At 38.8% G+C, this 26,224-nt stretch overlaps 3 protein-coding genes across 7 annotated transcripts; all 3 read right to left on the reverse strand.

The window, feature by feature from the left end:
• Positions 1-21,134: 21,134 nt before the first annotated feature.
• LOC122014498 lies at positions 21,135-22,438 on the reverse strand. Of its 2 annotated transcripts, XM_042570844.1 has the most exons (4): positions 22,390-22,438; positions 21,544-22,238; positions 21,375-21,431; positions 21,135-21,179 (listed from the first exon to the last, which is right to left on the reverse strand). In XM_042570844.1, the coding sequence occupies exons 2-3, from the start codon at positions 22,130-22,132 to the stop codon at positions 21,397-21,399; spliced, it is 624 nt and encodes a 207-aa protein (XP_042426778.1). In that variant the 5' UTR covers positions 22,133-22,238; positions 22,390-22,438; the 3' UTR covers positions 21,135-21,179; positions 21,375-21,396. The 2 variants fall into 2 exon arrangements, with proteins under 2 accessions (XP_042426778.1, XP_042426696.1); XM_042570762.1 differs by lacking the exon at positions 22,390-22,438 and having other exon boundaries at positions 21,544-22,354.
• Positions 22,439-22,636: 198 nt separating this feature from the next.
• On the reverse strand, positions 22,637-23,622 carry LOC122014605. Of its 4 annotated transcripts, none has more exons than XM_042571205.1 (3): positions 23,188-23,416; positions 22,865-23,074; positions 22,637-22,708 (listed from the first exon to the last, which is right to left on the reverse strand). In XM_042571205.1, the coding sequence occupies exons 1-3, from the start codon at positions 23,255-23,257 to the stop codon at positions 22,689-22,691; spliced, it is 300 nt and encodes a 99-aa protein (XP_042427139.1). In that variant the 5' UTR covers positions 23,258-23,416; the 3' UTR covers positions 22,637-22,688. The 4 variants fall into 4 exon arrangements, with proteins under 4 accessions (XP_042427139.1, XP_042427062.1, XP_042426897.1 ...); XM_042571128.1 differs by having other exon boundaries at positions 22,638-22,711; XM_042570963.1 differs by adding an exon at positions 23,534-23,622 and having other exon boundaries at positions 22,640-23,074; positions 23,188-23,361.
• A 5-nt stretch (positions 23,623-23,627) lies between these two features.
• Positions 23,628-24,522, reverse strand: LOC122014836 (homeobox-leucine zipper protein HOX11-like). Its single transcript, XM_042571323.1, has 3 exons — positions 24,132-24,522; positions 23,763-23,947; positions 23,628-23,662 (listed from the first exon to the last, which is right to left on the reverse strand). The coding sequence occupies exons 1-3, from the start codon at positions 24,298-24,300 to the stop codon at positions 23,636-23,638; spliced, it is 381 nt and encodes a 126-aa protein (XP_042427257.1). The 5' UTR covers positions 24,301-24,522; the 3' UTR covers positions 23,628-23,635.
• Between the last annotated feature and the right edge of the window lie 1,702 nt (positions 24,523-26,224).

Raw genomic sequence — 26,224 nt, forward strand, 5'->3', positions numbered from 1 at the left:
AGCTTGGGCCGGCCAAACCAAGGTGAGTTGGTGGCCGACCCTAGCTTGAACCCAAGCTTGGTGTGGCCGGCCACAATAAATTAAAAGGTTTTTTATTTTTTAAAATCTTTCTTATGCGCAAGCCATGGTTTAAAAGAGAGTTTAAAATTTAAATCTTTCCTTTTATAGCTTTCTACAAAGGATTAAGTGAAAGATTTGATATCTTTCCTTATTTGTAGTTAAAAGGAAGATTTTATTTTTTGATAAAACTTTCCTTTTTTGTAACCATCCTCATGATTTAAAAGAAAGTTTTAAAATTAAATCTTTCATTTTATAGTTTCTACAAAAGATTAAAAGAAAAAAATTTGATATCTTTCCTTATTTGTAGATTGAAAGGAATATTTTAATTTTGAGAAAACTTTCCTTATTGTAATCATCCACATGTTTTAATAGAGAGATTTTAATTTATAAAAGTTTTCTTTTATAACCAACCATAAAGGGAATTTTTTAAAGAGAAATTTTTATTTCTGGAAATAAATTAGGAAGTTTTAATTTTGTGTTTAAAACTTTCCTTGCTTGGAGGATTAGAGGTGGTCGGCCACATTGATTGAGAAAAGGAAATTTTTTAAACTTTCCTTTCAATGGCAAAGATAATAAGGAAGTTTTTATTAAAACTTTCCTTATTTGCCAAGACCAAGGAATATAAAAGAGAGGGTAGAGGTGCCTCACCTTACAACAATCTATCTTCTATTCCTCTCTCTTTTCTTCCTTGGTGTGGCCGACCCTCTTCCTTCCCTTCTCTTCTTCTTGTGGTCGAACCTCATCTTCTCTTGGAGTCCTTGTGGTGGCCGGATATTGCTTGGAGAAGAAGGAGAGAAAGTAGACTTTATTTCTAGCATCCCTTGGAGCTTGGTGGTAGTGGCCAAACCTCATCTTCTCTAGGAGTTCTTGTGGTGGCCGAAACTTGCTTGGAGAAGAAAGTGTTAGGACCAAAAGTAGCTAGAGGGGGGGGGGGGGAGGGGGGTGAATAGCTCGTCGCGTTCGCTCGGTGGTCGGCGTTGCTTGTTCCTTCAAAGATGTGCAGCGGAAATACAAAGAAACAATCACACAACGCTAACACGGTTGGTTTACTTGGTATCCACCTCACAAGAGGTGACTAATCCAAGGATCCACACCAACACACACACCCTCCACTATGAATAACACTCCTTTATGGTAACTACCAAAGGCGGAGAAGCCCTACAAGACTCAACACAAGAAGAGAGGGAAAGGATACAAGAAATACAAGCTTACAAGCTTACAATGAGTACAAACCCTAACCCTAGCTTCTCTTCTTTGCTTTGATCCGCCTCTTGACTTGGAGAACTTCCAAGATCCTTCAAGAACTGGCGATCTGAGCTTTGTGAGTACTGTGGAGGAGCTGGCGAGAGATCTGGAGTGAATCGGTGAAGAGGTACCGAAGGAATCGTGTGCCTGCGGCCTTTATCGACGCCAACGGTCGGATCCCGATCGATTCGAATGTTCCCAATCGATCGGGGAGGCTTTGGATCGATCCACGGATCGATCCAGAGCGCCTCTGTGCTCTGGAAAAACGCCTGGATCGATCCACGGATCGATCCAGCGCTTATCGCGCGAAGCAGCAGCGTCCCAATCGATTCACTGATCGATTGGGACATCTGGATCGATCCACGGATCGATCCAGAGGCTCTCTGTTCGCTAGAAAAGGCCTGGATCGATCCACTGATCGATCCAGCTCCTGGATCGATCCACTGATCGATCCAACACTTGGTTTTTGCCCAAAACCAAGTTCCAAGCCTCTCAAACCAACATCCGGTCAACCTTGACCTGTTGGTACATCATGCCTAGCATCTGGTCACTCCTTTGACCTGCTAGGACTTCCCACCAAGTGTCTGGTCAATCCCTTTGACCCACTTAGACTTTTCTATTCATGCCAAGTATCTGGTCACTCCCTTGACCTACTTGGACTTCCATCAGATGTCTGGTCAATCCCTTTGACCTATCTGTATTTCCTCGTGCCAAGTATCCAGTCAATCCTTTGACCTACTTGGACTTCCCAACACCAGATGTCCGATCATCCTTGATCCATCTGGATTTTCCCTTGCCTGGCTTCACTCACCAGGACTTTCACCTAGCTTCACTCACTAGGGTTTTCCATCTGCCTAGCTTCACTCACTAGGGCTTTCACCTGGCTTCACTCACCAGGACTTTCACCTAGTTTCACTCACTAGGGTTTTCAATCTGCCTAGCTACACTTACTAGGACTTTCCTTCTGCCTGGCTTCACTCACCAGGACTTTCATTCTACCTAACATCCCAGTTAGGACTTCCCAGTCAAGTATCCGGTCAACCTTGACCTACTTGACTCTTCTTCAATCAATTTCTTATTGTCAAACATCTAAACTCAAACCAAGACTCAGCTTGGTCAACCAGGTTAACCTTGACCTGAGGGATGTTGCACCAACAATCTCCCCCTTTTTGATGTTTGACAATACCACAATAACACTTACAATACCACATGTAAGTTAGGCTAATCCTATAGCCTCAATCTTCATGCCACTAGGTAATGAACACATAAATTAAGCTCTTCATTCTCCCCCTAAGAGGGCGCACTCCCTCTAGGTAATGAAAGCCTAACTTACACCCATTCACAGGTCCTTTCATTCTCCCCCTATTGGCACACATCAACCCATCTTTGGACACACTTCAACCCATCTTTGGGCACACTTCAACCCATGCCCCAATTTTGGGTACACATCAACAAATCCATTTGTTGACGACTCTTCCCCTGAAGAGTTGCTCTTCGTTGTTCACAACATCACTCGTTGTGATCAACACGATAATGAAGGTCCCATACCCTTCATTTATCCTTAACTGCTCCCTCAATGTAGACAAATACCCAACCTTGAGCATTTTCTAACCACTTGAGTTCCCACTTGAAATAATGAGGATATCCACTCCCCATTTCAAGTTCAAAAACTCATACATGAGCATTTTCTTTAAAGAAGGTTAACCACCTTTCAAGGTTCATGAAAAATAATTTTTCATGTCTTTAAAGAGTCCCTCCCCCTAAAGACATGGTGGTAACTTCTGTCATTGCACCAACAATGACTTGGAATCCCTAAACCTTTAGGAAACCCAAATTTAGAAGTTTTGAGGTTCAAATACTCAAAATTTGAAACAAACCTCAACCTAAACTTCAATGAAGCCTTCCTTAACCAATTCATCCTTGTTTTCACATGAAAACACCCTTTGTATGTATACAAATGTATTTTAGGGGTTTGGAATGGTTACCTAGACTCAAAGAGGTTCAACGATGCTGAAATCAGGCCTTCCCAACCAAAATCAGCAACTTGGATCGATTGGAGTTGGGTTCCAATCGATTGAACCTTTCTAAATCGATCCACTGATCGATTCAGACTACCTGGATCGATCGGCTGATCGATCCAGCGAGCTTCTGCTCGCGGGAGACTTGCCTTCTGAATCGATCCTCAGATCGATTCAGGCACTCCAATCGATCCATGGATCGATTGAAGCTCTGATAGTTGCTGAAATTCCATTTCAGTCAACTTCAGAAACCCCTAGAAAATTCTACAAAAATCCAAAAATCATAAAATTTCGTGTAGACATTATTTAGGGCATACTTAATCATGGAAAAATAGTTTTCTATAAAAATACATCATATTTTCAAAGATTGACACAAGCTTGAAAACTTGCTGAAACTTTAGCGTTTTCTTCAAGTTTGTGTCTAACTATTCAATGGTGATTACTATCAAAAGATAGCCTTCACCATGGTTTTCGAAAAGCATCTTGTAAAAACATTTTCAAAACCAATATCCCATCATGTTCCTTGGGCATAATGCACATGACTTGTACATTAGCTTTCCCAATGATGGGAAAACACATAACTATGTGTTTTGATGAACCTAAAAACTCAAAAGAATGCACTAAATCAACATCTTGAGCTTTGTTCATCATCCTAACATCTCACTTGTATCTAATGTGCACTAAAGCACATACACGTCACCTTATAGTCTTTGTGAGATGTAGATTTTAGTTTTGCCCTAATCTAGGGATCATGCATATCTATCTAGGCATTTTAAAGATATTAGACATCCACCTAGGATGTCACTTGTTAATAAGTGCTGTTAAATGTCATTTGTCCTTAATTACAAGGAATTAAACTAATGCATGATAATGTTATGGCATACATCAAAATAAAATAACTTTCAAAAGAAAGATTCCTATAACTACATGATGTATGAATGTCATGACATGGTATTTTTGGATTTTGCATAATAAAACATGAATGCAAAAATAGACATGATGTCATGGCATATGATGGGCAAACAATCATGGCAAGATTTAGCATAAATAAAATATACCTAGATTAACTATCTAAGTATCCTTAAAATCTTAGCTAAACTTACAACTTAAACCTAGATTGCCCTAAAGTGCTTCATGAAAATGCCAAAGCCTAAATTGGCATTTCTAATTCCCTTGATTAATGCATGCCAATTGAAAATAAGCATTCCTCAAATGTTGGCATATTTCATTTTCCCACAAGAGTAGCACCTTTAAATTAAGGCCCGGATCGCCTTAAATTTCCTAAGAACATACCAAAATCCCAACTTGGTAGTTTTTATGAATTTCCCAATATGTGCCATTTAAGATTAAAATCAATTCTTCCACCATTAGGCACATTTTACTCTTTCAAGGAGTAAATAATAATTCCATTTCATTTTCAAAGGTTAACAAAACCTTGAAAATGCTCCTTGAGTGTCAATTTCCTCAAAGTTGGGTTAACTACCCTTCTAATCGGAGTTGACACTCTCTAACCCATTTATGGGGTAGAGAAAATGCTCCTAGGAACCCAACACCTATTGATGCTCCTTGGATGCTCTAGGTACTCACTAGGGATAACTTCCCTAGATACCTTCCTAGTGATCTTGTTGGGCTTCTTAGAAGCCTTGGTCACATTTTCTAGGTCAACTCTAGGGATATCTTCCCTTGTGACCTTGTTAGTGACTTTCTTAGACTTCTTAGAAGTCTTAGTCACTTTGGTTGCAAAGATACTTCTAGGGATATCTTTCCTTGTATCTTTGACTTGACCTCTAGACTTAGGGTTTATTCCATAGCTATATGGAACCCTATGATAACTCGGCACATTCTTTTTAGCTTTGGGTTTGTATCCCAAACCTCTATGGCCATTGAATGACTTTTGTACCCCTAAACCTAGGCTATGCTCATTTTGCCCTAATAGGATATTTTCCATCCTTTTTAGGGTCTTTTCCATTTTATCAAGTCTTGACCTTAAGACTTGACTTTCTCTCACTAAGTCCTTAATATTTGATTTTTCATTTGATCCATGAGCATTTTTGTTCTTGGGCATGTATCTATTATCCTTAGTGTTCTCGCCCAAGTGTCTATCTACCTTCCTAACCTTAGATTGGGTAGTTTTGGCATGTAGGGCCACATGCTTTTCCTTAAAGCCCTCATGCTTTCTATTCTTATGGTAAATTGCATTAAAATGATAAAAATTAGAACTATCATACTTTTTACCATAATGTAAAGGGGTAGGCTCAATAAAAGATACCTTCTTCTTTACCTTGGAGGCTCCCCCTTGACTAGTGCCTCCTTGAGCCTTGACCACCTTCTTCCCCTTGGGGCATTGACTTTGCCCCTTTTGATTGCAAGAGAAGCATATAATATGCTCCTTGCTCTTCTTTGTGTTGGGGATGATCTCCTTGGGCTTCACCTTGCCCTTTTGTGCCACTTGGCCCTTCTTCTTGGCCAATTTAGGGCACTTGCTCTTGTAGTGCCCATGTTCCCTACATTCAAAGCATATAATATGATTTTTATTATTAATTGAAATATTTATACCTTTGCTTGTAGGGGTGACATCTTTTCCTTTGGATCCGGAGGTAGAAGCTTCCTCTTGATCGGACTTTGATTCTCCTCCATTTGATTTTTCTTGACTTGTGGAGGTAGAATCTTCTTCCTCCTCTTCGTCTCTTGACCCGGATGTAGAAGCTTCTCCTTCTTCTTGATCCGGCGTCACCAAGGATTGCTCCCCCTCAATCCTAGAGGTGGAGACTTCATCATCTTGAATATGAAACAAGGAGTATGCTCCCTCCTTGTTCCCTTCGTTGCATTCCCTTGAGGATGAAGCTTCTTGGATTTCCTCTTCTTCGGAGGTTGAGCATCTCTCAACCTCGGAGTCCTCCTCTTGGTCTTGCTCCAAAGAGTCACCCTCTCTGGATACTTCTTGCTCTTGTACAGTGGAGGGGATCTCTTCATGAAGCTTGGCTAATTTGCTCCATAATTCCTTTGCATCTTCAAATTCTCCAATTTTGCAAAGGATGGTTCTTGGCAATAAATTTACCAAAAGCTTGGTCACTTTGTCATTGGCCTCGTACCTTTGGACTTTCTCTTGGTTCCACTTGCTCCTCTTGAGAACTTTGCCCTTTGAGTTTGTTGGAGTCTTGAAGCCTTCCATAAGAGCAAACCATTGCTCTATCTCCATCATAAGAAAATTTTTGATTCTTGATTTCCAAGAATCGAAGCTCGTGGAAGTGTATGGTGGAGCCACTCTTGTGTTGAATCCGAGCCCATCTCAGAATTCCATTGTAGAAGTTGAGCTTTTGAATTTCTTTGACTTTGACAATTTTGCTTCAACTTTTTCACCCTCTAGCTCTTCTTGTTATGCTTGACCCTTCCGGCGATGATTCCGGTGAAGAGCGACCTCGCTCTGATACCACTTGTTAGGACCAAAAGTAACTAGAGGGGGGTGAATAGCTCGTCGCGTTCGCTCGGTGGTCGGCGTTGCTTGTTCCTTCAAAGATGTGCAGCGGAAATACAAAGAAACAATCACACAACGCTAACACGGTTGGTTTACTTGGTATCCACCTCACAAGAGGTGACTAATCCAAGGATCCACACCAACACACACACCCTCCACTATGAATAACACTCCTTTATGATAACTACCAAAGGCGGAGAAGCCCTACAAGACTCAACACAAGAAGAGAGGGAAAGGATACAAGAAATACAAGCTTACAAGCTTACAATGAGTATAAACCCTAACCCTAGCTTCTCTTCTTGGCTTTGATCTGCCTCTTGACTTGGAGAACTTCCAAGATCCTTCAAGAACTGGCGATCTGAGCTGTGTGAGTGCTGTGGAGGAGCTGGCGAGAGATCTGGAGTGAATCGGTGAAGAGATACCGAAGGAATCGTGCGCCTGCGGCCTTTATCGACGCCAACGGTCGGATCCCGATCGATTCGAATGTTCCCAATCGATCGGGGAGGCTTTGGATCGATCCACGGATCGATCCAGAGCGCCTCTGTGCTCTGGAAAAATGCCTGGATCGATCCACGGATCGATCCGGCGCTTATCGCGCGAAGCAGCAGCGTCCCAATCGATCCACTGATCGATTGGGACATCTGGATCGATCCACGGATCGATCCAGAGGCTCTCTGTTCGCTAGAAAAGGCCTGGATCGATCCACTGATCGATCCAGATCCTGGATTGATCCACTGATCGATCCAACACTTGGTTTTTGCCCAAAACCAAGTTCCAAGCCTCTCAAACCAACATCCGGTCAACCTTGACCTGTTGGTACATCATGCCTAGCATCTGGTCACTCCTTTGACCTGCTAGGACTTCCCACCAAGTGTCTGGTCAATCCCTTTGACCCACTTAGACTTTTCTATTCATGCCAAGTATCTGGTCACTCCCTTGACCTACTTGGACTTCCATCAGATGTCTGGTCAATCCCTTTGACCTATCTGTATTTCCTCGTGCCAAGTATCCAGTCAATCCTTTGACCTACTTGGACTTCCCAACACCAGATGTCCGATCATCCTTGATCCATCTGGATTTTCCCTTGCCTGGCTTCACTCACCAGGACTTTCACCTAGCTTCACTCACTAGGGTTTTCCATCTGCCTAGCTTCACTCACTAGGGCTTTCACCTGGCTTCACTCACCAGGACTTTCACCTAGCTTCACTCACTAGGGTTTTCAATCTGCCTAGCTTCACTTACTAGGACTTTCCTTCTGCCTGGCTTCACTCATCAGGACTTCCATTCTACCTAACATCCCAGTTAGGACTTCCCAGTCAAGTATCCGGTCAACCTTGACCTACTTGACTCTTCTTCAATCAATTTCTTATTGTCAAACATCTAAACTCAAACCAAGACTCAGCTTGGTCAACCAGGTCAACCTTGACCTGAGGGATGTTGCACCAACAGAAAGAAGCTTGAGTGGATTCTCGTCTCAGTATATCGTCGCTCACACGACGTCCGAGATAAGAAGAGGAATACGACAGAAGATCGTGAGGTCTATAAGCTATAAAAGGTATAACTAGTTATTAGTTTCCACATCATAACTAGTTCATCCTTTTATTTAGATCTTGAAATACCAAACACAAGAGGCTAATGAATCTAGGTAATCGAATTTATGTTTTTGATTTTGTGTTTCTTTTGTTTTTCGAATTTGTGATTCGATTGTTCTTTTTGGTTAAACCTAGGGTTATTATAAGGAAATTAAATATTAAATTTCGTTGAAAGGCTTTGTCTAGGAAGTGGTGGATGCTCCCATACCCAAGAAGGCCTAGTGCCTCGCCATGTTTAACCTGGAAGTCAATCTCTAAAATTAATATTTAATTGAATTTGTAACATGGGTGGATTTGGATTAATAATGTTAAGCATCGTTTGCGATCCAAGTCTAAACCACTAAGAACAGATAAGTGAAATTTGGAATCAATAATGTTAAGTTCCGTTTGCGATTCCAAATTTAATTTCTAAAGAACACAATAGGTTGTTAGGAATGGTTCAGAACTTGTACAAAATTTGTGTATAGGGGAACCGATACGATATTCCCAGTAGCAACCAACAAGTTGGACCGAGCGCCCGGAGTTGGTCTGGGCGCCCGGAGTTGGTCCTGGCGCCCGGAGTTGGTCCAGGCGCCCGAAAGGGATCCGGGCACCCAGAAGACAAAAGTTATCCTGATAGTTAGGCAAGCGCTGATTGGACGGCCAACGTCACGATCCAGTCACTCGGAAGGGATCCGAGCACCCAGAGCATGCCTATTAAAGAAGGCATCCACAGAGCATCAAGACAACAACTTCTTCCTACGACTGCTCCATTGCGCACTACTCCTGCGACGCTGCGAGGCTGCTCCGACAACCTACGATTCGAGCTTATTGTTTTTCTATTGTCAGTATTTCATCTTTATTCCTATACTTAACGTTGTAATCAATTTTTGAGCTGCTAGTGAATTGCCCAACGAAAGCACTCGACGAGTGCGGACCTTGGAGTAGGAGTCGACGAAGACTCCAAACCAAGTAAAATTGGTTCGTGTTAGCGTTGTGGTTTGTCTTTTCTTTCCGCTGCTTACTCTATTTCGATAACGAATTTTTGATCGCTATTCACCCCCCCCCCCTCCTCTAGCGAGCTCTATGATCTAACAGTTTTGATGTTGTTAACCAAATTAAGTTAGGTCCTGTGATATTTAATCCTTGTGTCTAAGTCTGCAGGAGCTTAGGAACACAAAAAATTGAGCGAAAGACGCAGCTAGTGAGAAGGATGACACAGGAAAGGAGCTGACGGGCTTGGTGCATCCAAAAGATGAGATGTTACGGAAGAATACACCGGTAGATGAGAAGGATATGCGCGACGTTCGAGGGATGAGAAGCTGTGGAGGAAGCTTCCTTGAGAAGAAGGTTGGAGTTAGGTTCGAGTGAGCTCAACTCCGGTTAGCCGTAAAATCACCTAAGTGAAGAGATCGACTACTAAAGAGCTGATCTGTCACTTGGAAGGTGCCTTCCATGGCTGGAAGGCACCTTCAATGAATAGTATGAAGGCGTATTTCAGCCTTTGAATGCACCTTCATTTTATCCTCGACGGATAAACTATATCCAATTGAAGGCGCCTTGGACCTCTTTGGAGGCGCCTTCAAGCTGTTGGTTGCTATTCGAAATATCGTACCGGTTCCCCTATACAAAAATTTTGTACAAGTCCCGAACCTTTCCTAATAACCTATTGTGTTCTTTAGAAATTAAATTTGGAATCGCAAACAAAACTTAACATCATTGATTCTAAATTCAACTTATCTGTTCTTAGTGGTTAAGACTTAGATCGCAAACGATTCTTAACATTATTGATTCAAATCCACCCATGTTAAAAATTCAATTAAATATTAATTTCAGAGATCGGCTCCCAGGTCAAAAAATTAAAGGAAAGTTTTATCAAAATATTAAAATATTCCTTTTAACTACAAATAAGAAAAGATATCAAACCTTTCTCTTAATCCTTTGTAGAAAGCTATAAAAGAAATATTTAAATTTTAAACTCTCTTTTAAAACCATGACTTCCACATAAGAAAAGATTTTAAAAATTAAAATCATTTTATTATGTTGTGGCCGGCCACCTAAGCTTGGGTTCAAGCTAGGGTCGGCCACTTCTTGAAACCAACTCACCTTGGTTTGGCCGGCCCTAGCTTGGGCTCCAAGCTAGGCTTGGCTGGCCACTTTAAGGTGGGTAAGAAGGTGGGTATAATACTTTATAAATAAGAGGCTACGACAGGGACCGAGAAGAGAAATTGGTTTTGGTCTCCCGATGAACTTGAGCTTCCCGTGTTCGCCCCGAACGCCCAACTCGAGTTCATCAATAATAACTCATTCTATTAAAGAGTTATTATTGAACTACTGCACCAATCCCATATTACTATATGGGCTCCTTCTTATCATAAGTATGTTAGTCTCCCTGTGTTTAAGATATCGAATATCCACTAATTAAATGAGTTACTGACAACTCATTTAATTAATATCTAATTCCAAGAGTAGTACCACTCAATCTTATTATCATTTCGGACTAAGTCTACCTGCAAGGTTTAACATGACAATCCTTATAAGATTCTCTTGGGGAAATTATCAACCTAGATTACTAGGACACAGTTTCATTCTATAATCAACAACACACCATATAAATAATATTATTTCCCAACTTATCGGACCTATTGATTTATCGAACTAAATCACACCCTTTGATAAATCAAAGAAATAAATATTAAGTATATGTGCTTGTTATTATATCATGATTAAGAGCACACACTTTCATAATAACAAAGGTCTTGTTCTTTTATGCAGTCAGTATAAAAAGAACTTACCTTAAATGGTCCAGCTCAATACACTCTGATTGTACTAGTATAATTTTATAGTCAAGATAAACTAATACCAAATTACACTACAACTATTCCAATGGTTTGTTCCTATCCAACTTAGTCGTGAGCAACTGTTTATAATTTATAAAGAACTGATAACATGACCTTCTGTGTATGATATCACACACCATGTTATCTACAATATAAATTAATTGAACAACTACACTTAGCTTATAAATGTAGATATTTGATCAATATAATTCTTATTTCTAAGTAAATGTTTATACAAAAAGTTAGGCTTTTTGTATACATTCCAACAATCTCCCACTTATACTAAAATACTATGTTGTCATATACCCTGCCATACATCTGATGCCCAACCCTTCAACATGTCCATCAAAAGCTCTTGCCTTAAGGGTCTTAGTGAAAGGATCTCCCAGGTTATTGTCTGATGCAATCTAGGCGGCAATAACTTCTCCTCGTTATACAATATCTCGTATTAGGTGGTACTTGTGCTCTATTGTGTTTTCTTGCCTTATGGACTTATGGTTTCTTCGAGTTTGCTACTGCACCACTATTATTACAATAAATTGTAATAATTTTTCGATAAACCAGAAATCATGTCTAAGTCCATGATGAAGTTTCTGAGCCATATAACTTCTATGGCTGCCTCAGAGGCTGCCACATACTCAGCTTCTATGGTGGAGTCCGAAAAAATACCTATGCTTAACACTCCTCCATTGTTATGACTTCACCTCCTAAAGTAAACACAAAACCCTGAGGTCGACTTACTATTGCCCCTTTCAGATTGGAAGTCATAATCCATGAAACCCACAGGGAGCAAATCATCTGCCTTGTAAACTAGCATATAATCTCTAGTCCTTCTCAGGTACTTTAATATATGCTTTACAGCAGTCCAGTGTCACAGTCCTGGGTTACTTTAATATCTGTTAACCATGCTCACAGCTAAACAGATATTTGGTCTCGTACATAGCATACATTAGGCTTCTTACAGCTGCAGCATAAGGAACTGCCTTCATTTCTTTTATCTCTTTTGATGTCTTCGGAGACATCTCTTTAGATAAAGATACTCCAAGCCTAAAAGGTAGAAAACCTTTCTTGGAGTCGTGCATGCTAAAATGAGCTAGGATCGTATCAATATATGAAGCTTCGGATAAGCACAATATTCTTTTCTTGCGATCCCTTATTACTTTGATCCTAAGAATATACGCACATTCTCCCAAGTCCTTCATGTTGGTGCGGGGAGCATCCGACGATCGAACCTGAGTTTTGATAATGGCAAAGGATTCAAAGTTAAGGTTTGTGGTGATCTAACGTGCTGAATAAGTGTTTCAGGAAAGTCCTAGCTGCGGTTAGGCAAAGGGAAAATCCTAAGGGGCGGCAACCTTAGGTCCTAGGGGGCGGTAACCCTAGGTGGAGAAAAACCCTAAGGGGCGGCAACTTTAGGTCCTAGGGGGCGGTAACCCTAGGTGGAGGAAAACCCTAAGGGGCGGCAACCTTAGGTCCTAGGGGGTAGTAACCCTAGGTGGAGAAAAACCCTAAGGGGTGGTAACCTTAGGTCCTAGGGGGCGGTAACCCTAGGTGGAGGAAAAATCCTAGTGGGCGGTAACCCTAGGTCCTAGGGGGTGGTAACCCTAGGCGAAAAAGTCCAGTCGGTCTGGAGGACCGGACTGGCATCAGGTAATCTCTCCTGAGGGGAGTAGGTGAGGACGCGTTCCCCGTAGAGGGAACAGTAGGCGTCGGGTCGACCTAGGGTTTCCGGTTGGGAATCCGAAGTCAGACTCGGACAGTCCGAAGACTGTCAGTTATTCCTTACTGTGTTTTATCAGATTCTAACACTGTCTTGCAGGGGATTTTGGTCGGACTAACCTTGTTTTGCAGGTGAGGAACCTGCTGGAAAAAGGTGGTCCGGGCGCCCGGGACCAAACTTTATCCCTGCCGCGACTTCGCCACGTGGAGCATCCTGGTTGGTTGGCCACGTCACACTCCAGGTGCCCAGAACCGCATATAAAAGGAGGGTTGAGGTGCAGCTTCAAAGAACAACGAATTCCAAGCTTTCTTTTGTGAAGTGCTGCCAACGAGACGACCTTGAAGTGCTACTACTCGACGTCGACAACTCTTCGATCTTTTGTTGTCGGTATTAGTTTACTTATTGTATTAATTGTAATTCTAATTGTAATCTTTCTGATATATAGTTGTTGCCCACCGAAAGCGGTCAAGGACTGCGGGCCTTTGAGTAGGAGTCGCCATAGGCTCCGAACGAAGTAAAACACCTGCGTCTCTGTGTGTTTTGATTTTACTTTCCGCTGCGTTTCTATTCTGTGTTTTAAATCGTTAAAATAGCCACGAGCGCTATTCACCCCCCCTCTAGCGCTTTCGATCCATCACTTCATATCGAATTGCTTGGACAACCATACCCTTACTTCCGACAACACTTTGATATTGTTTCCAACTATCAAAAATGTCATCTACGTATCGTACAAAAAATATCACCACGTATCCATCACACTTCTTGTATACACAAGACTCATCTGGACACTGAATAAATCTATAGATCTGGATTACTTCATTATACCGGATGTTCCAAGACCTTGAAGCTTTGCTTCAGTTCATAGACCGATTGAGCTTACATATAAGATGCTCTTTGCCCTTTGCAATGAGCCCCTCTGGTTGCTTTATATGGATGTTTTCTTCAAGACTTCCATTAAGGAAAGCTGTCTTGACATCTCATAATCCATATGAGCAGCAATAGATAAAAGAATCTGGATAGACTTAAGCATGACTACCAATGAAAATGTTTCCTTATAATCGATACCCTTTTTCAACAAGCATTACTTTGAAAGTTTCCACCTTCCCGTCTGTCCTCCTTTTTCTATTGTAGACCTAACGGCTTTTACACCATTTGATGATTCTACAAGCTCCCAGATTTTATTAGAATACATATATTCTAATTCTGTATTCATTTCTCTTTGCCAAGATGTTGCATCTTTATCTTGGAGCGCTTCGTCATATATTCGGGAATTAGGTTAATGTTTACCAGGGATCTAGTCCAAATACTTTCCCAAAACATGAATATTTCAGGTTGCCTAACAACCCTCCGACTACGACGAGGTACTATCTGTAATTGTGCATCATTTGTGACTCATGTTGTAGTTTCTTGTGGTATATCAACTTGTACTATTGATACTAGATTAGACGTGTCCTTTATTATTTTTTTAAGAATAAATTTACTTATGAGCTTGTGGTTCATTACATAGTCCTCTTCTAAAAATCGAACATTGGTGCTAACAATGACCTTATGATTTTTAAGACTATTAAACCTCCCTTCGTTTCTCTAGGATAACACATAAACAAGTGAACTCCTGTTCATAATTCTAACTTATCAGTATCTCCCTTCAGCACATGTGCTGGACTACCCCAATTCTGAATATGCTTCAGACTAGGCTTACGCTCATTCTACAATTCTATGGGAGTAGAGGATTCTAATTTAGAAGGTACTATGTTCACTGCCATTTCCAGAGTATATCCCCAAAATGAATTTGGTAATTCTGAATAACTCATCGTTGATCTAACTATTTCCATAAGAGGCATGTTCCTTTGTTCTGTCATACCATTCTGTTGGGGTGTACCTGGTGCATACAGTTGGAATTGAATCCTGACTTCTGATAAGTGACTCCTAAACTCTCTCCTAAGAGGTACTCGCCACTACGATCTCACCGTAGTGTCTTGATACCTTGACGTTTCTTCACATCAGCCTTGTATTCTTTGAACTTATCAAAGCACTTAGACTTGCGGCGCATCAAGTAAATGTACCCGTATTTCGAATTGTCGTCTATAAAAGAGACGAAATATTCAAAACCACCTCTTGCCTGGATAGTCATAGGTCACAAATCAGAATGAACCAATTCATACACATCTTTGGCTCTATACCCCTTAGACTTAAAAAGTCTCTTGGTCATTTTTCCTTCCAAGTAAGACTTGCAGGTTGGAAAGTTTTCCACCACCAATGAACCCAAAAGTTCATCGGCTATTATCGTTTGAATCATACTCAAGTTAATATGACCTAGCCTTAGATCCCAAAGATATGATCGGTTCATTTTCGAAGGTTGCTTTCTCTTATTAGAGTTAGAAGATGTTTTAATAATTTCCATTTGTTGCATCGTGGAAGTTTTTGGATTTAGAATATATAAATTGCCAACCAACATACCAGAACAGATAACTTCCCTATTTTTCTTGATAACAACTTTGTTATCAAAATAGACAGAATATCTATTCTTAAATAGTTTTAGAAACTGAAATCAAGTTCTTTCTAAAACTTGGTACGTAAAGACAATCAATGTTTTATTCCTTTCAAAGGATAAACATCTCTCACTGCAACAACTGCTACCTTTGTAGCAGTGCCCATGTAGACGGTATTTTCCCTTTCATATAGTTGTCAGGTTTCCTAGAACCCCTGCAATGAATTGCAGACATGATCAGTGGCTCCCGTATCTACACACCATGTACCGGTAGATAACACCACTAAATATGTTTCAACAACTAATAAATAAAATACACTTTTATTGTTCTCATTTCTGAGAGGACAGTTCACCTTATAGTCCAAGTTTTATTTTCAATCATTATAATTGGGACTACTAAGTCTATTCTATAGTATAACAGCTAGAGGATTGACAAACATTTGAAATCCTAAGAATCCCAAAAATATTTGGACAAGACCAGCACCTCAAAATCTTCGTGAATTTTGTATGTCACGTTAGTGTGGACGTATACAAATCCAATTTTTAAGAGGAGATTTTATCCATTAATTTTATTATCTCGTCAACCTAACTTTATGACAAATAAAATTAATAATTGGTCTGTCTTTGATCAAATATTTGGTCAAAACTTCGAATTTAAAATAATATTGATTCCTCAAAACAATATCATTTAAATTCACCAACACCTCAAACACCGTGAATTTTGTATGTCATGTTAGTGTAGACGTATACAAATTTAGACATTTGTAAGAGGAGGGTCTTACTCATTAATTATCTTGTCAACCTAACTTTATGACAATTAATAGTTGATTTTCCTTTGGTCACACAAATAATAGCAGTGACTCCATTCACTATGTGAAAATCTGTATTAGACTTCGCCACTGTTTACTTCGGTAATCAGAAATTATGAAGTAATATATTACAATTAACTTTGGTACAAAATTTAATATAGTAAATACTATTTTAGACTTCATAGATTAAAAAATACGGACTTTACTTCTAATTTTATCTAATATTTTACTTCGTGATATATACTTCAGTTAATATATTTGTCAATTAAATTTGTATTGTAGTAAAATATAGTCAACTACTTCGATACTATAAATAAAAATGATGAAGTAATACAATACATAAGACTTCAGTTAATTTAAATATTGTCATAGTTAAAGAAACTATTTACTTTGTCATTGATTAAAATTGTTGAAGTCGTTCGTATGTATTACTATGCTAACTTAAATTGTTGAAGTGTAGTAAAATATGCTTTTTACTTCCATACTACGATGAAGTAATACAATAACACTTACTTCGATCAAGCTAAAATATGCAGAAGTAATATTAACTATTTACTACACCATAATATAAAAAATTATGAAGTCGTAACTTCTTTAAACTTCGTCAGACAATGTAACCTATGCAGTAATATATCATCAACTACTTCGGTAGTTTTACTGGTCTTGATGAAGTAATAGAGTTTTTTTACTTCGAAATCGGTCTGATTTTGAACCGGTTTTAGACCGGTGATAGACTTCGATAATCGTGTGCTGAAGTAAAAAAATACCCCTTTTACTTCACGTGCGTCTACTTTGGTAAATATCTACCTATTACTTCAGATAATATCCGAAGTCTATTAGCGATTTTCACATAGTGATTGGGGAGGATACTATTGAATGTGCCTAAGTGTATACCATTACATGATTACTTATAGGATTGTGCTCCTTCGCCTAGAGAAGATCACACAAACCTAAACAATTTCCTATAATTACCCATAAAGGAAGTTTGATCTAGTGATCCACAATCAAACTCATCCGTTGTGGAGGAAGACACTCAGAGCCAACACGCAAGTTTGAATGCATCACCTACAAACCAGTAATTATAAAGAAAGTTTGATCTAGTGATCCGTAAACAAACTCATCCGTTGTGGAGGAAGGCACTCAGAGCCAACACGCAAGTTTGAATGCATCACCTACAAACCAGTAATGATTCATAAAGGAAGTTTGATCTAGTGATCTGTAAACAAATTCATCCGTTGTGGAGGAAGGCACTCAGAGCCAACACGCAAGTTTGAATGCATCACCTATAAACCAGTAATCATTCATAAAGGAAGTTTGATCTAGTGATCCGTAAACAAACTCATCCGTTGTGGAGGAAGGCACTCAGAGCCAACACGCAAGTTTGTTGCATCACTTACAAACTAGTAATAGAGACAGTGGAATTTATTTATAAATCCCTCTCCCACTTAGTTATTTAAGGTGAGGAATTTTAACTATGCAAGCACACATCACATGCACACACACATCACAGTAAATAAAAGCAATAAATTTAGAAATTAATTTTCCAACTATTATGACTTCTTCCATCACTATCCTCCGTGTGCTGCCAGCCCTAGGGTTCATATCGTTGAGTCCATTAAGCTTCCTTTTCTGCTGCGCCTCTGGTCCTCCAATCGTACCACGCCTCGCAAAGATATGATCCGCAACAAAAAAAATTACATATATCGATCCTATATTCCACAAGGGAATGTACATAAAATCTAGATCGAACAAAAAGGTAAAACCCTAGGGCTAATACAGCTCCTGCTGTATTTAATAAATACAATCATGCACACACATAAAATGCCCTTGACATGTCCAAGGGTCCAATCACACACAATCACATTAAGTCATAATAGTTGGAGCCTGCAACCATAGAGTTAGCATATCCTACTATTATCCTGCCTAAAATATGTATGACATGTGCATAATTAAACTGAAAACCAAACACACAGAGGCAAAACCTATCTCTGATACCAATTGTTGGTTGTTATTCAGAATATCGTACTGGTTCCCCTGTACAAAAATTTTGTACAAGTCCTGAACCTTTCCTAATAACCTATTGTGTTCTTTAGAAATTAAATTTGGAATCGCAAACAAAACTTAACATTATTGATTTCAAATTCAACTTATCTGTTCTTAGTGGTTAAGACTTGGATCGCAAATGATCCTTAACATTATTGATCCAAATCCGCCCATGTTATAAATTTAATTAAATATTAATTTTAGAGATCGGCTCCCAGGTCAAACATAGTGAGGCACTAGTCCTTCTTAGGTATAGGAGCATCCACCACTACCTCGACAAAGGCTTTCAACGAAATTCAATATTTAATTTCCTTATAGTAACCCTAGGTTTAACCAAAAAGAACAATCGAATCACAAATTTGAAAAACAAAAGAAACACAAAATCAAAACTATAAATTTGATAACCTAGATTCATTAGCCTCTTATGTTTGGTATTTCAAGATCTAAATAAAAGGATGAACTAGTTATGATGCGGAAACTAATAACTAGTTATACCTTTTATAGCTTATAGACCTCACGATCTTCTACCGTATTCCTCTTCTTATCTCGGACGTCGTGTGGGCGACGATCTACTGAGACGAGAATTCACCCAAGCTTCCTTCTTCTCTTTCCAAGTTTCGGACAATCAACAAACTCCTTGAGATGAAGAACTTCGGCCACCAATCAAGCTCCAAGGGATGCTAAGAAACAAAGCCTCCTATCTCTCCTTCTTCCTCTAACAAGATCCGGTCACCACCAAGCTCCTTGAGATGAGATGCCGCCGGCCACCAAAGAAGAAGAATAGGAGAAGATGAAGGATGAGAGGGCCGACCACACTACCAAGGAATAGAAGAGAGGAATACTAGATTATGTGTTATGAGGTGAGACACCTCTACCCTCTCTTTTATATTCCTTGGTCTTGGCAAATAAGGAAAGTTTTATAAATAAAATTTCTTTATATTCCTTGTCGATGTTTAAGAAGGAAAATTTAATTAAAATTTCCTTATCAAACCTAAATGGTCGGCCCCTACAATCTCTTCCAAACAAGGAAAGTTTTAAACACAAAATTAAAACTTCCTAATTTGTTTCCGAAAATTTTTAAAATAAAATTTCTCTTTTAAAAATTCCCTTCATGGTTGGTTATAAAAAGAAACTTTTATAAATTAAAATCTCTTTATTAAAACATATGTATGATTACAAAAAGGAAAATTTTCTCCAAAATTAAAATCTTCCTTTTAACTACAAATAAGGAAAGATATCAAATCTTTCTCTTAATCTTTTGTAGAAAATCATAAAAGGAAAGATTTATAATTTTAAAACTCTCTTTTAAAATCATAAGGATGGTTACAAAAAAGTAAAGTTTTATCAAAAAATTAAAATCTTCCTTTTAACTACAAATAAGGAAAGCTATCAAACCTTTCTCTTAATCCTTTGTAGAAAGTTATAAAAGGAAAGATTTAAATTTTAAACTCTCTTTTAAAACCATGGCTTCCACATAAGAAAATATTTAAAAAATTAAAATCCTTTTATTGTGTTGTGGTCGACCACCTTAAGGTGGGTAAGAAGGTGGGTATAATACTTTATAAATAAGAGGCTACGATAGGGACCGAGAGGAGGAATTGGTTTTGGTCTCCTGATGAACTTGAGCTTCCCGTGTTCGCCCCGAACACCCAACTCGAGTTCATCAATAATGACTCATTCCACTAAAGAGTTATTATTGTACTACCGCATCAATCTCATATTACTATATGGGCTCCTTCTTATCATGAGTGTGTAAGTCTTCCTGTGTTTAAGATATCGAATATTCACTAATTAAATGAGTTACTGACAACTCATTTAATTAATATCTAATTTCAAGAGTAGTATCACTCAACCTTATTGTCATGTCGGACTAAGTCCACCTGCAGGGTTTAACATGACAATCCTTATGAGCTCCTCTTGGGGACATTATCAACCTAGATTACTATGACACAGTTTCATTCTATAATCAACAACACATCATATAAATAATATCATTTCTCAACTTATCGGGCATATTGATTTATTGAACTAAATCGCACCCTTTGATAAATCAAAGAAATGAATATTAAGTATATGTGCTTGTTATTATATTATGATTAAGAGCACATACTTCCATAATAACAAAGGTCTTGTTCTTTTATTCAGTCAGTATAAAAAGAACTTATCTTAAATGGTCCAGCTCAATACACTCTGAGTGTACTAGTGTAATTTTATAGTTAAGATAAACTAATATCATTACACTACGACTATTCTAATGGTTTCACAACAACAAAATCGCTCATAAACATCGGTTTTCCACCGGTGTCTATTTGATTTCCGACCGATGTCTATGAAGCCGATGTTAAAAGTCTGTCATTTTAAACATCGGGTTAAAACCGGTGTAGTATCACTTAACGACATCGGTTTTCGAATCGGTTATTAACCGGTGTAGTATCACTTAACGACACCGTTTCATACACGGTGTAAAACCGATGTAATAGCTTTTGTTAATAACACCAGTTTTGGCAACGGTAAATGACCGATGTAATATTACTTTATAACACCGGTTTTACATCGGTGGAAAACCGATGTAATATGTATTTTTTCTAACAGCACAGATTTGATTTTAAAATCGACAATAACAAAAAAAAACACAAATATTCACAAATTGTACAAATATTCTTCATTCAATAATATCCATAAAATACACAAATATTCACAAATTATATAAATAATCTTCTTACAACAATATTCATAAAATACCCAAACATTCTTTTTACATCAAAAGCTAGCTAATAGATATCAAAATCAAAGTATAACATTCTGTTAACACATTAAGGTACAATTGTCTCAAATGTAATATAGCATGCATTCAGCCCACTCGAACCGTACTTCATCAATTTCAACTCTGGAGTACTTGAGATTTGTAAACTGTAAAAACACATAAATTCACCATATGTCAAATAACTAAAACAAATGTATGCATGCATCAAATAAAATAGAATACTGAGTTTTTAAAGGCTGCTGTGGAAGATAACGAATATAACAGTGAAGGAAGCATAGAAGAACAAAGAAAATGTTCATAGTTAATAAGCAAATGAAGAGATATACTATTTATTGTACTACCTCTGATGCCATCTTCCAAATCTCATAAGCAAGAATGCAACTGTTCAGAATCATTCCCTGGCAATGAATGAAGAATGTTTATGTTGCTGCTTTTGATGAGTGCTATATTGTTTGTATCTTAAAACATTGGCTTCTAGAAAAACATTAGACATAATTAAACAGATATTACCTGGAGTTTCCAAGTTGCTATGTTCTGGTAGTGCAGCATAATTGTCTGATTGTTGGATGTCAGCAAAAGTATCTGGTGTTGATGATAGATATCTGAGATGATAACTGAGAAGTGATGGCCCAAACCATCCATATTTTCTGGCACTACTAAAAGCCATCTCGGCATCAGTAAGCCGCTTAAAAATTAGTTTGATGTTGTTGCTCTCCTGTTGAACTTCTGTTGCTACTTCCACTATGGGCCCATAGCGACAGAAAATCCTAATCAGATCAACTTCAGAAGGAAGAGGACTGGATTTATTGAAATTCAAAACCAAAGCTGTAGGCATACACCTATCGACTATCTTTGCATTGACACTGATTATGGGCCTATCTGAGGATAGCACTTGCTTCATAGTGGGACAAGCTATTCCAATTTGAATATGTTCTGTGGCTTGTACAACAGGAACATAAATCAGAGCAGATGTTTGTCTTGAAGTTTTCCTCTTTTTCCTTTGAGCCGGAGCATGAACTTCGACTTCGATTTTAGTAGGGCGGTTATGAGATATCAAGTCAGACCAGTAAGAATCCATCATGTGATCAGTTTCTATCATCTCAGAAAAAACCGACAAAGCTTCAACTCTCCGTTTCTTATCCTTTTCAGCTCTTTCTTCCTCAAGATGTTTCTCTTCACTAGCAGAAGAAGAAACACAGTAGTTCCTAAATTTAGTGAAGAAACTGATTAGACTAGAGAGATAATCATACCCTTCAATAGGATCTCTGGCTGCCAAATGCAGCAGCAAGAACATTTCAATATTTTAAAATATTTTTTTAAAATAAAAATAAAAAGAAGGAAACAAATAATAGCTACCGTTACAATTGCTAGCGTTGGAGTTGTCGAGGTTGCAAGCACCGGGTAGCATGAGCAAGCGTTCGACCTTGAGCCCTAAGGCGCTCCAGGGGGAGGAGCAGTTGTGCGTCTGCTGTACGGCGTAGCAGAGGAAGACGGGGTTTGTGCCCCGGATGTTCCTCACGGTGTCGCAGCAGTCGTTGTTGGGTCGGTCACTACTGCAGCTGCCATAGTCCATGCAGGGGGTCAGGCTGCTGGTGGCATCCGTGCACTGATGCTGCAGCAAAGTATCGGCTGCTGGTGACTTCTCTTGTCTGTTGTCAACTTTTTTCTTCCTGGTCTTCTACATATGTAGATGCAACCATATAAGATATGTAAGATAACAGAAAATATTGGACCGATGGTGCCATATTGTAAGGTTGTAATATGTTATAGTTCCATGTTTGTTGTGTACAAAAAGAATTACAAAGAACATCACTGGGAAGCTTCAGGTAACCTGATGTTGATACTGAAGTATACTGGTATTGGCAGTCCTCTTGCTGAAGAGAAATTTGGCGAAGAGCAGCATTACCCCTGTCCACGACTAGAAGAGAACAAGTTATTCCAACATATATCACATCAAAGTCATTAGAAAACTTAGCATCCTCACTCGGGCCATCTCTATAACCTGCTATATTTGATTTTCCTCCAGCAATAGTAGTCACACCTGAAGAAGCCATCACAAGTAAAAAACAGACTTTTTGACTCAATTGCAGAATTGTGGTCTTTAATTTTATATTTCTTTGAATCTAAATACAGGAATTTGCTCAAGTGTTGTACCTGATTCAGTTATCTTTCGAATAGCCATATTGGAGATATCAGCAACATACACATTCCCTTTGTCATCCATAGCGGCACCTTTTGGACGATAGAAACGAGCATCTGCAGGTTTACCATCTCTACATGTCCAGAGAATCCCTTAAATGACCCGGCAACCAAATCTTGCTCTGCTATCTGCAACGCGATTTTTGTCGAAACCAGCTCGCAAAACTTTATAAAGTGAAGATCTCCAAATAGACACAAAGAGCTATAAGGGAAAATGATGGCATATACCTGATACAACTTCCAATCTCTTATGGTAGATCGCAATAGAAAAACTAGGAAGTGAAGGGAACGGGGGAATTACACTGGGAGAGAGGCGGAGTGATCCGAACTATATTGTTATTTGTGGCGTCGACTGCGAAGAGCTCCCCCTCGAGGGAGACCCGGATAGTGTGCAGAAGTACGCCTAGCTTGTCCCCCACCACAAGCGTCTCTACAAAGTACCCACTAAGTTGACAACGTCCCCATCTGAACACACGGCTTTAGACGCGAAGCAACAAACTTTTAAGAAAATGGAAGGAAAAAGAACACACCGCTCTCGAACAGGCCCTTTCCACCGGCAGCGCTCCGCCCTCGCCTCCCCCGGCGGAAAACTCCATCTGGAAGGAAGAGACAGTGCTGTTGGGCGACGACGACGCCGCCGCCGCCACCTCCTCGGCTTCCCCGGCAGACGGCGCCCGGTTCACATCAAAGCCTCGCATCGACAGTTCCACGTTCCCTGCGGCACAAAAAAACACGAGTCGAGTATCCATCACCATTTCTCGCAGTAGAGATGTTGATAGACAAAGATATCTCAGATCTCAAAACCCTCGTTCGAAAAACGATCGAGAAGACAACAAGCAGAAACCGTCCCCAAATCGTCCAACCCCTAAAAATTTCCGAAACTCCGACAGATCCCTTACCGGCCTCGGACGCCCATGGGAACCGCAGCTGGGAAAACGAAGGCTGCGCGGAATGAGGCAAGAGAGGAAGGAGCTTAAGCTGCAGCGGCGCCGCAGCGGAACCCCTCTCCTCCTCCTCCTCTTCCTCCTCCTCCTCCTCCATTGCGTCCTCTTTTTCCCCTAATCTCATCCCAAACAAAATCCCCAGACTCCCTCTCTCTGCCGCCTCCGCCGTCTTCGCGGCCCAGAAGGGCCTACCGGCCGGAATACGAAGAAGGCCTCCTTTTCTCAACCAAATGGAGGAGTTGGAGGAGATGTGGTGTGGTTGGACGGAGAAGCAAGGGCGTCGTATCTTGATCCTGATCGGGAGAGGAAGGGGCGTCAATCTAGGAAGGGGGAAGAGGGAGATGAGGTTGAGAGAGATGGTCGGAGGTTTAGGTTTAGACTGAGAGAGATGGTCGGATGGTCGGAGGTTTAGGTTTAGGTTTAGGCGAGAGAGATGGTCGCGCGGAGGAAGGGGCGCGATATAGATTTAGGTTTGGAGGGAACTTCACAGTGTTACAAATTTTGGCTGGTGGGAATATTAAAATATTTTATTTTGGTTCATTAACACCGGGTTTTAAAAATCGATGTTAAAATCGGTGTCTATTAACGAAAAAAAGGGCGCTCATAGACATCGCCTAAAAAATCGATGTCTATGAGCTAAAATCTGCGCTCATAGACACCGGTTTTTAGAAAAACCGGTGTAAAATACTCAAAGACTTCGGTTTTAGCCTAAAACCGTTATTGTTCCACTGATGTCTATGAGCGATTTTGTTGTAGTGTTTTGTTCCTATCCAACTTAGTCGTGAGCAACTGTTTATAATTTATAAAGAACTGATAACATGGTCTTCTGTGTGTGACACCACACACCATGTTATCTACAATATAAATTAATTGAACAACTACACTTAGCTTATAAATGTAGATATTTGATCAATATGATTCTTATTTCTAAGTAAATGTTTATACAAAAAGCTAGGTTTTTAGTATACATTCCAACACAAGCTGCGGATAACTTTTTCTATGGACTATAAAAAGACCCCTGTACCTAGAAAATAAACAACAACTATTGTATTCATTTTCTCACAACTTTTTGAGTGTTCAACGAGTGTAAGAGACTTCTCCGCCTTCAAAAAACAAAATTTTTAGTGTTTTCTTTTGTCTTGAATTAACAACCACCTAGATTGTAGCTAAGTAATTTCTTTGTCTCTACTTTTTAGTTGTTGATTTAATTTAGTATAATTGTGCTACTAATTAAAGTTGAAGGATCGAGAAAGATCAATTTTATTTTATAGGGAATTCACCCCCTCTTATTGGTCTACCTGCGCTAACATTATAAGGGTCAAATTGTAAAAAATCCTAGGAATTATATTCCATAAATTTTTTTGATAAATACAATAGATGGGAACTTATTTTAGATTCCTAAATCATACTTAGTTTGATTAAAATTAATTTTTTGGAATACTTTAATTTTAATTTACTTTCATTTTTAACATTATTTACAAAATTAATTAGCTCATATACAAAATCTTTTAAAAAATGAATTTTAATGATTAAAGTTATTTCAAAAATTAATTTTAGAAAACTTAATTTTCTTTAATAATGAATTATGTTTTCTCTTAGATTAAAAAATTTTGAGATTTTTTTAATCTTATATAATTTTTTATTTTTTATTTTTTTTGAAAAAAGGAATTTTAAATTTTAAGAAAAATGGTTAAATTTTGAAAACCCTAATTGTTTTTGACTAAAGACCGTTATATTTTGAATGTTGAAAATAATCAGCAAGATTTTTAGATAAAAATTCTATTTTTAAGCATTTAAATTTGAAAATGATTATTTCGAAATAAAATATTTATTCTGGTCAAAATAAAAATATATTTTTCATGAATTTTTTTTATCCAACTTTTTCTATTAGAAGTTTTTAGTACTTTTTGAAACTTAAAAATATTTTTTTAATTATTTTTGTCAAAACAGAGAATTAATTAGTAAAATTCATTATATTTGAAAAATAATTTCGATTAAAATACATATAACTGACAATTATGTTTTAAACCCTTAGAAAAAGTTTAAAT

Source organism: Zingiber officinale, chromosome 1B (genome assembly GCF_018446385.1).
Source record: "Zingiber officinale cultivar Zhangliang chromosome 1B, Zo_v1.1, whole genome shotgun sequence".
Taxonomy (NCBI): domain Eukaryota; kingdom Viridiplantae; phylum Streptophyta; class Magnoliopsida; order Zingiberales; family Zingiberaceae; genus Zingiber; species Zingiber officinale.